At 35.1% G+C, this 13311-nt stretch overlaps 1 protein-coding gene across 1 annotated transcript; it reads right to left on the bottom strand.

The window, feature by feature from the left end:
* Positions 1–1051: 1051 nt before the first annotated feature.
* Positions 1052–10241, bottom strand: LOC106383441. The gene is made up of 4 exons (XM_013823545.1): positions 10071–10241; positions 1602–1763; positions 1330–1446; positions 1052–1243 (listed from the first exon to the last, which is right to left on the bottom strand). The coding sequence occupies exons 1-4, from the start codon at positions 10239–10241 to the stop codon at positions 1052–1054; spliced, it is 642 nt and encodes a 213-aa protein (XP_013678999.1).
* Between the last annotated feature and the right edge of the window lie 3070 nt (positions 10242–13311).

Raw genomic sequence — 13311 nt, 5'->3', positions numbered from 1 at the left:
TGTGTACGTAGACGCCATCAGAATTGCTTGATATGGAAATAATTGCCGGTGGAAATCGTTTGCGAAATCGTTTGCATTGTACTCAACATTGAAGAAATGAGAGACATTTATAGAGGAAGCTCGAACCAGTTACGGTGGAAAATGAAGAGGTATTTTGTTTGATTAACATGGGCGGAGTGGATTAATTGAGGGAAACTCAGAGTAAAGAAAGGGTTTATGATTGGAAGGTGTTATAGAGCTCGGATCGACAGTCTGGTTTCGTGAGTTACATCGGAGAGGTTGCTTCTGGAAGAAGAAGTCAACGACCAAATCTAAGCACATTTGGGTCTTGGGCCAAACCAATTTAATTAACTTAAAGCTTAGTTCTCATCAAAACTCAAAAGCCACACGACACGGAACAAAAGAGAAAGACGCGGGGGACAGGTTGGGCGACATGTGTTGGCGATTGCCTCTCCCACCATGCTGACGTGGCGCAAAGAGAAGAGAGCAAAGCCTCTTTTATTGGTATAGATTTAGATGTTTAAGCGGATAGTATACCTTCATTCTGACTCTAGTGCAGAGATTAGTTAACAAAATCGTGATAAAACTGAACTTTATAGGTTGTTGATTAATGATTAGTAAATTTGTGTTTATTTGGACTAATGAATTCAGGGATTTCTCGTGTATTTGGAAGGTCTTTAACCAGAATATAAAACATATCTTAGCCAAAAAAAATTAGAATATAAACATATTTACAATGAAATTACAGATAATATAAATTCACAATGAGAACGATATGGAAAGTTGATGCATAATGAAAGATATATGGAAAATTGATGCATATTAAATAGGAAGTATATAGAAAGATATAATATATAAGGCTGTTGATTAGATTTTGCTGAATATAAGTTTTTTAAACAACTTTCCCATCGTGTTCAGAAAGAAGATTTCAAAAGTTCAAAGAGACATAAATAAAAATGGAGTAAAATGAAACAAGTCTTTAAAGCAGACAAACAACTCATGCAGATTGACTTTAATTTAATTTTACTTCTTCTTTTTCTTCTCAAGAATCTCATCCAGGTAAAAAAACATCATCAGTAGATCCACTGATGATGATCCTCCCATGTCCATTGACTCCCCAATCTGTCCCCCACGTGTTCTGCACCTCAAAGAATATTTCTCGCTCTAAAGTTAATCCATGCGCCACGATCATGACTACGTGCCTCTTGATTCCATCTATTGGCTTGGGAACCCTGTAAATTCCCTGAAACCATACCAAATAAGTTGATACTTTAATTTATTGTCAAGTTATGATGAATGCATGATATCCAAAATTTAAAAAAAACTTACATCTCGAAGGTCTGCAAGTGGAGTGATGAAATCAAGAGTGAAACCAATCGGGCCTTTAGTCTCAAGTAAACGAGTGATGGTTTCTGGAGTTGCACCCTTCACTGGACGGAAATACCCCTTTACCGTTAGATAAATACCCCTTTAGTCTCAAGTAAATATGGATGGTAAGTATACAGTACAAAAGAATAATCATGCATATAGATTAAGTGGACTGTTAGATGAATTACCTTCTTCTCGGTATCTTTCTTTTTCTCTATTCCTTCCTAACGCACGTGGGCCATAGCATTCTTTAGTGAACCCACAGACATGCTACTTGCACCAACTTTCTTCATAGGTTCAAATCTCTTATTCCCCAATTTCACTTTATCTGCAAAGCCTTCTACATCCAGTTCTTTGTACAGATTAGTGTCACCACGGTCTTTGTTGTAGACGAACTGAAGAATCCCACCAAGAACTAGAGCCCAGCAGATATCTGATATTTAAAATAAATTTCAAAAAGACTTCAGATTAACAGTACTAGAATACGATTTGACATTGATATGACTATCACTACAAGAAAACAGGGGGATTCTGATGGCCGAAATCGTCGGAAATTCGTCGGAATAGACAGATTCCGACGAATTTCCGACGAACCTTTCCGTCGGTATCGTTTTGTCGGAAAAAAAAAATTCGTCGGAATTTCGTCAGAACTTCCGACGACAATCTGACGAATACCGAGAAACGTCATTCTGACGAACTTCCGACGATATTACGATGCCGACACACGAGACCAGAGTTCATCGCAAAAACTATGTACCGACGGAGAACGTTCCTCGGACAATTCCGACGTAGTGGATTCCTCGGTGTATTCCGACGGACAATGGTCGTCGGAATATTCCGACGACCATTGTCCGTCGTAATATACCGACGGATATTTGTCCGTCGGAATATTCCGACGAATATTGGTTCGTCGGTAAATTCTGACGGATATTTGTCCATCGGTATATTCCGACGACCATTGTCCGTCGGAATATACCGAATTATATAAATTTTAAAAACGAATTGATTTTGCAATTTTATATATTTTGTTATATTAATAAATTAAAAAAATCATAAATTTAAAACTAATAATATTATATAATTTAAATTCATACAAACCGAAATAGAAAAAAAACATTCAGAAAGTTTAAAATTCATACAAACCGAAATAGAAAAAAAAACATTCCGAAAGTTTAAAAAAGCCGAAAAAAACTAAGATGAACTCGAAGACATCAAACGATCTAGCTTCTGCATTATCTCGGTGTTGAACTTCTTCTGGGATGCCAACTCAGCAAGGATAGTGGCATTCTCCGAACGGATAGTGGCATTCTCCGAAAGGATAGTGGTGTTCTGCTCCTCCAATGCCTCAATCCGTTCATCTTTGTCATGTAGCTCCTCGAGAATCATGGGATCGGCATACGGAGCTTGCGAAGAAGATGCCGGATACGAAGAAGCACGGCGGGCCAACCCAACTAAACGGCCTCCTTTCCTTTTAGGAACCGCCTACAAAAATATTTAAAGTAAGTAAATAGGGACAAGTTAGTAATCGAAATTTTTTAAAAAATATATTAATAAAAAAAATTACCTTTTCAACCATCTCATTTATTTGCAATAGAGACAAGTTGGTTGAAGCTCCCGTAGAGTCGCCGTCATCAGAGAGAAGCTGAGATTGAGAAACTATTTCAGCTTCCACCAAATCAACGACACCTTTGATCACGGGGTCCTGAATTTGACCCGTCGTCTTGTTAGTGTGAGCCACCTTAATGAGTTGGAGACGATCAACGGGATTACCGTCATTTGCTTCGATCTAAAAAAACCGTCATTATTAGCCAAAGAATATATAAAATATTTATTTAAAAAATATAAAGATAAATAATAATAAAAAACTTACAAGTTCATCCTCCTTAGTAGACATAGAGCAAGCGCCGAGGTTGTGCACATACATACATTTCCCGCCACGATCGCTCTTCCGGTTCTTGGAGTTCCTAGAAGACGTCTCTGCAGTTTCTTCCTTCTCCCAATGAGCTATCAACTGCTCCCACACCGTCCCGTTGATGAACCGTGGCCTCTTGTTCTTTTGCCAAACTGTCTTCGACGCGTTTATCTGCTTTGTATAAGAGTCCATGGCCTTTTCGTTGAATTTCTTACGGATTGTTTCCGTAAGATCGGAATGCCAGTTGAACTCTTGCTACAAAACAAACACAATTTAATAAGTAAATATATTAAAAAAAATGTAAAAACTTTAAAAAAAATAAAGAGTTACTATACCGCAAACTGACGAAACCACAACTCTCGTTCGTCGGAAGGGATCACACTCCACTTTGGATATCCAAAACGGAGCATGGAGTACATCATCTGGTTGATGCTCCGGCTAATCCCATTTTTTGACTTGGTGAACCTTTAAAAAAAATACAAGTTAGCAAGTTAATTAAAGGAAAAAAACATAACGGTACAAATAAAAAAAAATACTAACCAAGTGCTATAGCCTCGTCGTGGGTTGGGTTGGAGAACCGGGAGATGCTCTCGACCTGGTTGTTGAACCAATAGATGAACCGGCATGACCCCCGGATCCTGTTGAGTAGCAGCGTGAGGGGCAGCGGGTGCTGGAGCGGGAATATATGTGGGAACCGAGTCATGAGACGATCCCGATGCATGGGAACTGCTCACCGAACTACGTCGAAGACGGGCTGCGGGGCGGGGTTCATCCTCGGCCCTAAAAAAAAAAATTAATACATCAAACATATTTTCAAATCATTTCTATTTTTAATATTTTCATTTATATATTTACAAAAAGTTTTATAAACTATTAAACCTTTTATTATACATAGTTTATTACTAGAAACTTATAAAAAATAATAAAAAAATTAAAAAAAATTTATTATACATGATTTATATATATATATATATATATATAAAATAATATAAAAAATTAAAACTTATATATATATATATATATACACAATTATAAAAAATTTATAAATGAAGAAAAATATTGTTAAATATTTATAATGTTTTTAAAAAATGTTTTATTATACATAGTTTATCAGTGGAAACTTATAAAAAATTATAAAAAATTCAAAATTTTTTATTATACATGATTTATATATATATATATATGTATACAAAATTATAAAAAATTTATAAATTAGAAAAATATTGTTAAATATTTTTAAAAAATTTTAAAAACGTTTTATTATATATATTTCATTACTGGAAACTTGAAAAACGTTTTTAAAAATAAAAAAAAATGTTTTAAAAAATCAAAAAACGTTTTTAAAAATCAAAAAACGTTTTTAAAAATCAAAAAACGTTTTTAAAAATCAAAAAACGTTTTTAAAAATAAAAAAATGTTTCAAAAAAAACTAAAACAACAATCCAAACAACAATCCTAACTTATATATCCTAAACTATCCATTCAATCCTAAAATTTTCAATCAAACAACCTAAAATCCGAGATCTAACTTTCAAAACCCTAAACAATTGATATAAAAGAAGGTTTGGGATGATTCTTACATGATTTGGGGCTTGGGGAAGAGATATGAGGGTGAGAAGATGATTCGCCGGTGAAGAGAGGTGGAGAAGGGCCGGAATCGCCGGAGAGATGGAGAAATCGCCGGAGATTTCACGTTTTGAGAGAGAGAGGCCGCGGAGATAACGAAGAAGGAAGAAGGAGGGTTATTATATCCGAGGATTCCGACGGACACGGGTTCGTCGGTATTCCGTCGGTATAATTAAAATATACCAAATGCCGATTCGCGAAAATTTTCAAGCGGTTTGGTTCTCCCGGGAAAATTGAATTTCCGACGGAATGTGTCCGTCAGTATATTCCGACGGAATTCCGACGACTTAGTGTTTAGGGTGTTGATTTCAAGTTTCTAAATGCAAAATCCCAATCTTTGATAATATATATAGTATTTGCATATAGATTTAACAATAAAAATATTTTATAACACAATTTTACACAACAACATTTTTTGTAGTGTAAGCTTATATGAATATGATTGTATAAGTATATAATGTTAAGATGAGATGTTATGAAAACAATGATATGCATACATAAATATTTTAATGAGTTTTTATATTTGAACGGTTGCGATCTAATACTATACTAAACACTTATTATGTGTTATTTTCATAGTTTTGGCATCTAAATTTATAGATTTTATTATTGAAATTTTATAGAAACACATGTCGTCGGTATATTCCGACGAATTACCGACGACCTTTCCAAATTTCAATGAAACCCAATGTCGTCGGTATATTGCGAGGGATTTCCAACGGACCAATAAAAAAAAAAAAAAAAAAAAACTAATCAGAATCTTCTGAATCTTCATCAAACTCCCCAACCTCGGCTTCTGGCTCTGAATGTACGACAGCATCATGTCCAAACAGAGTCAAATTCTCAACGAGTTGAACATTTTCCAAATCTTCAACTGCCTGGGTGTTGCTGGTAGACTCTGGTTGCAATGGTTCATCATCATCAGAAGTTCCATCCACTCGTCCTCTTGGGTTGATTTGCGTTACAGTAACCCATGGATCGTCTCTGTACGTCACCCGAGGGTAACTGATGTAGCACACCTATACATATCAATTATACAAGTATTAGTAAAATATATAACATTAATTAATTATATTGGTAAAAAATTATGAATAGATTGACATACCTGATCAGCTTGCGAACCAAGAATGAAGGGATCATAATATTGAAGTTTCCGCCGCGAATGAACTGATGTAACACCAAACGCATCAATCTTCACTCCTCTATCTGGGGTGGTGTCATACCAATCACAATAGAATACTACACAACGCAATCCAACCATTCCAGGAAATTGGATTTCCAATATTTCTTTTATGTTGCCGTAGTAGACATCGTCACCAGAAGAAGATGAAACACCAGCATCATATGTTGTCTTAGAATGACCTTTCCTTGTGAATGCATATCCTCGCGTACAAAATTTAGCATATGATTTGACCACATAGTTTGGTCCCTGCACAAATTCGCGTATCCAATCATCGAACACAAGACCTCTGGCCAAACCATCATTCACCTATAAATTAAAAACATATATGATTGAAAAGTTAATTAGTTTATATATATTAAATTTAAACTAATCATTTGCATAGGGTAATATGATATATGACTCACATAACTATGAAGCCACGCAGCAAATCCGTTATCTTTAAGTTGTCGAAGCTCATCTTCTGTTGCATGTCTGTGAGTCATACGCAACTCCGCCATATATACACTATATGCAAAAATATTATCAATATGAAATAAATTTATTGAATATTAATCTAACAATAAATGAATAAATATTTTTACCTCTCATATTGTAGAACATCTTCACAGTTGGTGAGCAAATATGTTTGCAAATGAGCGTGTTCAGTGTCCGTAAGTCTCCGCTTCGTGAATTTTTCACTAAGTCGTCCTATTTCCTTGAACATGCTTGGGACAGTAACATGATATGTTGCTCTCTCCCCTCTATCATCATGCCGAGCAGGTCTTCGGTGTTTTGTATGCACTTCTGGTGGAAAATAATTTTCAGCAAAGATTGCAGTTTCTTCATTGATCACCTGTGCCACTATAGATCCTTCCACCCTGCTTTAATTTTTGACCATCTTCTTCAGATGATGCATATAACGCTCAAAAATATACATCCATCTGTACTGCACAGGACCACCATGTTCCAATTCTCTTACGAGATGAATAGCAAGATGTTCCATTACATCAAAGAATGATGGAGGAAATATCTTCTCAAGGTTGCACATGCTGACTGGTGCGTTTGTCTTCAAATTATTAATACCCTCTTCAGTCACTACTCTGCTGCATAAGTCGCGGAAGAAAACACTAATCCCTACATAGATAAAAGACATAATTTTCGTAAGTATTAAGTTTTTATAAGCATAATTGTTAAATATAAAAATAAATTAAATTGTAAAAATATAATATACCTGCAATTGCTTCATGAACATTACGTGGCAATAATGCTGAAAAAGCAAACGGAAGGAGGCGCTGCATAATTACATGACAATCATGACTCTTCAAGCCAGTAAATTTTCCTTCGCTTCTATCAACGCAGTTCCCCAAATTTGATGCATATCCGTCAGGAAATTTCACTTTATCTGTAATCCAATCAAAGAACTCTTCTTTTCTAGCACCATCCAGCCGATAAATGGGAAAAGGGTCCGTACCGTTCTCATCAACGTGAAGTTCAGAACGATCACAAATATCGACTAAATCCAACCTTGACTTCAAATTATCCTTCGTTTTACCTTGGATGTTAAGGACTGTGTTCATCAGATTATCGAAGAAGTTCTTCTCAATATGCATGACATCTAAATTATGCCGCAATAGATGACTCTCCCAATATGACAGATCCCAGAAAATACTCTTTTTGTGCCAGTTATGTAGCTCTCCAACCGCATTGACTCGAATGTTTTCATGTCCACCTACATCTGGCGTCCTTTCTGCATCAAAATACCTAAACTGCTTCAACAAATCTTTCCCACTAACTTCCTCAGGTGGACCATCAAACACCTGCTTGTTCTTCGTAAACGAAGTCTTACTCCTGCGGTATGGATGATCAGGTGGTAGAAATCGTCTGTGACAGTCAAACCAACACGTTTTCCTTCCGTTCTTTAGTTGGAAAGCATCTGTGTCATCTTGACAATATGGACATGATAGCTTCCCATGTGTTGTCCATCCAGATAACATACCATATGCTGGAAAGTCACTTATTGTCCACATAAGTACTGCCCGCATCTGAAAGTTTTCTTTGCACGAAACATCGTATGTCTCAAAACCATGCACCCATAGTTGTTGCAACTCATATATTAGTGGTTGAAGAAACACATCTAGTGATCTTTTAGGATGATCTGGCCCGGGGACGAGAATTGAGAGAAACAAAAACTCTCGTCGCATGCACAAGCTCGGCCGTAAGTTTTACGGTGTCACAATAACTGGCCATAGAGAATACTGTCTTCCATGCTTTCCAAATGGGCTGAAACCATCAGTAGATAATCCAAGATAAACATTTCTTCTCTCTTCCGCAAATTCTGGATATGTTGACTGGAAATGTTTCCAAGCCTTCGCATCTGAAGGATGTCTAATCTCACCATTTGTGGAATGCTCTGCATGCCATCTCATTGCTTTTGTTGTGCACTCACACTGATACAACCTCTTCAATCTTTCCTTCAAAGGAAAATACCACATTCTTTTGAATGGGATCAGAACTCTTCCCCTCGTCTCCTGATAACGAGGTTTCCCACAAAATTTGCATAAATTCCGTGTCTCATCCGCTCTCCAGTAGATCATGCAGTTGTCAATACATACATCTATCACTTCATACGGTAGAATACCTTTGACAAAATCAGTAATCGCATCCATACATTCTTCAGCCAAATTATAGTCTGTCTTAATACCCATTAATCTAGTTGCAGATGATAAGACTGAATGACCATCTCTACAATTTTGATACAAAGGTTGTTTTCCTGCATGCAACATGTCAAAAAATCTTCTAGATTCGGGATTTGGTTCTTCCCCTCTATAATGATCATGTACCATCTGCTCAGTACCTACACCATAATCTATATCCATTCTAGATTCTTCTAACCTAATATCAGGCTGAAGTTCACTAACAGGCTGAGGTTCGCTAGTACTACCATATTCATAACCAGTTTCCCCATGAAGGTACCAAACTTTATAATTACGTGAAAACCCTTTCATATACAAATGAGTCCAAACATCAAATTCTTTTATAACCTTATTATTATTGCAAGAAGAGCAGGGACATCTTAACATACCACTTTTTGCATCCGGTTGCTGTTGAACAAGCCTCATGAATTCTCCAATCCCTTGAACGTATTCTTCCGTAAGCAAATTGATGTTCGGATCCAAATGAGGTTTATCCATCCACGAACGATAATAAACTTCTGAAGACATGATTTTCACGGAATTGTTATGACTAAAGAGAATGAAGAGATAATGAAGTGTGAATGAGTTGAATGAGGAGGGGTTGTATTTATAGGAAATTGCTTACGACCCTCCGACGACTTTCCGACGAAATTCCGACGGATGTAAAGCAGTCCGTCGGAATTCCGTCGGTATTGTCCAATCTCAAACGGCTATACAACGGTCATATATATTTGTCGGCAACGGTCACATGGTTCGTCGGAAATTCGTCGGAAAATACCGACGGAATTCCGATGACTTTACTGTTAATCAGAATGTCGTCGGAAATTCGTCGGAATATTCCGACCAACTTCCGACGACTACAACGGTTACATTTTTTATCGGAATGTCGTCGAAAAGTCGTCGGAAAATTCCGACGACCCTTGTTTCGTCGGAATTTGTCGGAAATGGCCGACGGAATTCCGACGACTTCATTTTTTTGGATTTGGTCGGAAATTGGTCAGTAATCCGTCATAAATGTCCGACGACATTGATGTCCGTCGGAATTCGGCGTGTTTTCTTGTAGTGTATAAATAATAAAACTGGTATGGAGATTTTTTTAATACCCCTGATTTGACAAATAATATGACAAAGCAAAGCTGGGTGCGTCTGACGCCAATTAAAAAGGAGCTGGCTCCCATCGGCGAAACCCTAATAAAAAGTATCAATGTAACAAAGATAACATTATTATAGTTAGAAAACAACGATAAGATTAGGGTGTTATTTAAAACAGAAAACTACACATTAGATTAAGATTAGGGTTGTATGTTACCCTTAGTGGTGGAGGAGGCAAATCATCTTGTGGGGGAAGACGTTCTTTTCTTATATCTGCCGCCACATGCTTATAAGGATTTAAACCTCCAGCACCAATACCTCCGGCGCCTAAACCACCACCGGCACCGCCACACCCTACACCATCAACGTCTCCGCTATCACTGTCCATCCGCTTGGACCACACAAAACAATAAAAATCATATTATTATTATGATGATATTCGAAGTAAACATATTATATGTATTTAATTTCTTTTAACGTAGCAAGTAAATACGAAGAAGACGATGTACGATCAAAGACATTCGGTAACATAAAGATTTTAAGAAAGATTTTTGTAAAGAGTAAAACTATATGCACAAGATTTAAATAGAAACCCATTTTCACTGGAAAATGTCAAATCAACAAAATGTCAAATCAACCGCTTCCAGTTTTTTTTTTTCTTTTTGATAAACAAAGATTCTTTTCTGAAGTTTACACCCTTAATGAAGTTCTGATTTTCAAAGAAAAGGAAAGTCATAAATTTTGAAGAACAGCAGAGATTTGGAAGAGAACCTTATTTCTTGGAACTCTATGTTTTCGATGAAAAAAGTAAACACACAAATCCCCAGATTTATCAGTTGAGAGAGAGAGCTAAAGTGAGTCAGGGCACTGGGTCGATGGACACGTCTTCATATAAAACAAATATCTTCTATTACTAATTATTATTTTTTAATAAAAGTTAAGCGATGTATAAACAGGTGACGTAAGAGTCTCCGTTACTTTCAACGCCGTCCACTTACATATTTAAAAATTCTATAAGAGTTGTTAGTTTAGGGTTTATTTCTGTAAACATCAAAATCTTAACTATATGCCATAGACTTATATATAATATATCGAGAATTGTACGTTCATCATGGTAATATTCCATGCAGAGTTTTTTTCAAAAAAAAGATCTCTTGCTTAGAGTTTCAAGATTACAACTTTTGTCTAGAAAATTTTGGGGTGAAAATAAGAAATGTCTTTCTCCTTTTTTTTCCGTTCGAGATTTCAAAATCTGTGACTTGTTATTAACATGGGGATATAACAACAACAAAAACGGTTGTCATATAGTTAATTGTCAAACCTGACCGATTATAATTTTCCTTAGATCAAAGCTTAGTCTGTTATAGTTTCTTTTATCAGCTAAGTAAATATTTAAATAATACAGTATAATTTCTATTACAAGTTTTCTTTTTCGAAAAATATAAAATACTTGTTTTGCAATTCTACTTAATTGGCTGGAGTGTCATAAAGCTCCGTGATTCTGATTGCATGTAGTATCAATGCTCCGTCATTTTAACCTTTTCATTAAATGATCGATAAGATTGGCAGACAAATGCGTCGTTTATGTGTTCGCAGGACAGAGACAAAAAAGGAAATGAGGAACCACGAAATTCAAGAGAAAATAAATCATTACATTTATCTTCTGGAATCTTTAAAACGGTCAAATGGCCCAGCAGGTTAACAACGTTTGATTTGATTTGTTTTCTATCTATGTTCAAAAACGACGCGTTTTTGTTTACAATTTTAACGCCAGTTGAAAGAGCTCTGGAGAGCCTTTACCTCAGTATTTACGTTTGGATGCAGAGAGAGAGTGTGTAAAGTCCGTTTTCTCCTTTTTTTCATACAAACTTTTTTCCACTTTTTAGCTCAAACTAATTTAGTGTGTGTTGAGTTTTCAAATTTCCATACTTTACTTCTGAACAGAAATTTTCCCCAAAAACTATAGAAATACTAATTTTTTGGTTTCCTTTCTTAATCAACAACATACGATAACAATAAGATATTACTAATGAAACTCTAAATTTAAACCCTAAATCCAAATCTCAAACCCTAATTTCATAAAATCAATATACTAAACCCTAAAACAAAAGTAGTTATTTTCTTGTAAGTTTTGAAATAATTTCCCAGGTTTAATTGATATCTCGGCCACCTTCTCCCTGTTAATTAAATACGTTTGATTAGTCTCTTTTACTCTTGTTTCCTTGTGCTTCTTACAAAATTTACACTTTCTTAAAATGTAACCAGTGCGATGAGAGTATATATTAAAATAAGAATTGAACACCAGAAAAGAATATATCACGTGACGACTTGTTGACCAATGGTATTCATAAACATCAAAATGGCTATTTTATGCAATGTGATACACGTAAGAGTATTATTTTTTAAACTAACACGTAAGAGTAATGAATCTATTTCTTCCTATCTTACATGATTAATCTTTTATATTTGCTGACAGAAAAAATCCTGTATAATTAATATAATTAATTTAACAACAATTAAAAAGTTTGCCTTATTTTTGCGGGTCTTTGAAAAATTCTATGTTTATGGAATCCCCTTTTTTGTTTTCTTTCGGATCAGTTCATACTGTTTTCTTTTTGTAGCAATGACTCTTATTTGTAAATTTTAAGTTTCACGCTCTTTATTATTCAATATAGGGTCCAAATAAGTCAACAACGAAACGATATCTACCATGAAACATATTGACTTGTTTAGAAACCATAATTGCTTAGCGTGTTGACAATAAAATATCATAAAACATCTTAAATCCTAAGCCGTAATCAGAGTATACTTTAGATATATATATATATATAGCTCTATATTATACACGCTTAATAATTCAACCGTTTAAAAACGCATAAGCCAGCAAGTTCAATCAGTTAACAAGTAACAATATCCTCATTTCTGGTACTTTAAAAGTTGTAGAATTGTTACGAACGTAACTGTTTATACTAATTTGATCCACTGGCCTAAAATCTTAGTTATAAAAGACTAGATGCAAGTTGCAACTATTACCTTTATTTGAACGGCAACAAAGAAAAGATACCAAAAGATAAAAAAAAAAAAAAAAACAGGAAAAGATTTTTACTCAGAGACTAATGAATATCTTTTCCGATGATCAGATATAGCCCAAAAACAAAACTTAATTTGTTTAGTTTGGTATACAAAATTTAGACTTTCCTGAATGATTTTCGAAATTTGGTCATATTGCACTTTTTAATTTGTTAAACTCGACACAGTTTTTCAGTTGAAGAACAAACCTAAATTATATTTAATTTGAAATATTAGAACAAGGTAATGGTTTTTAATGAGAGGTTAAAAAGAGATAGGAAGAGAAATGAATGTTTTTGGTTAGATAGTGAATTGATGGTTTTTAATAGTATTGATAGGATAAAATTTCTCTTCCATCATTTGAATGCTAGTGTAGACGAGAAGAATAT

The sequence above is a fragment of the Brassica napus genome, chromosome C3, assembly GCF_020379485.1.
Source record: "Brassica napus cultivar Da-Ae chromosome C3, Da-Ae, whole genome shotgun sequence".
Taxonomy (NCBI): Eukaryota; Viridiplantae; Streptophyta; class Magnoliopsida; order Brassicales; family Brassicaceae; genus Brassica; species Brassica napus.
Note: the sequence above shows the minus strand (reverse complement) of the source record. Positions and strands in the feature narration are given on the sequence as shown.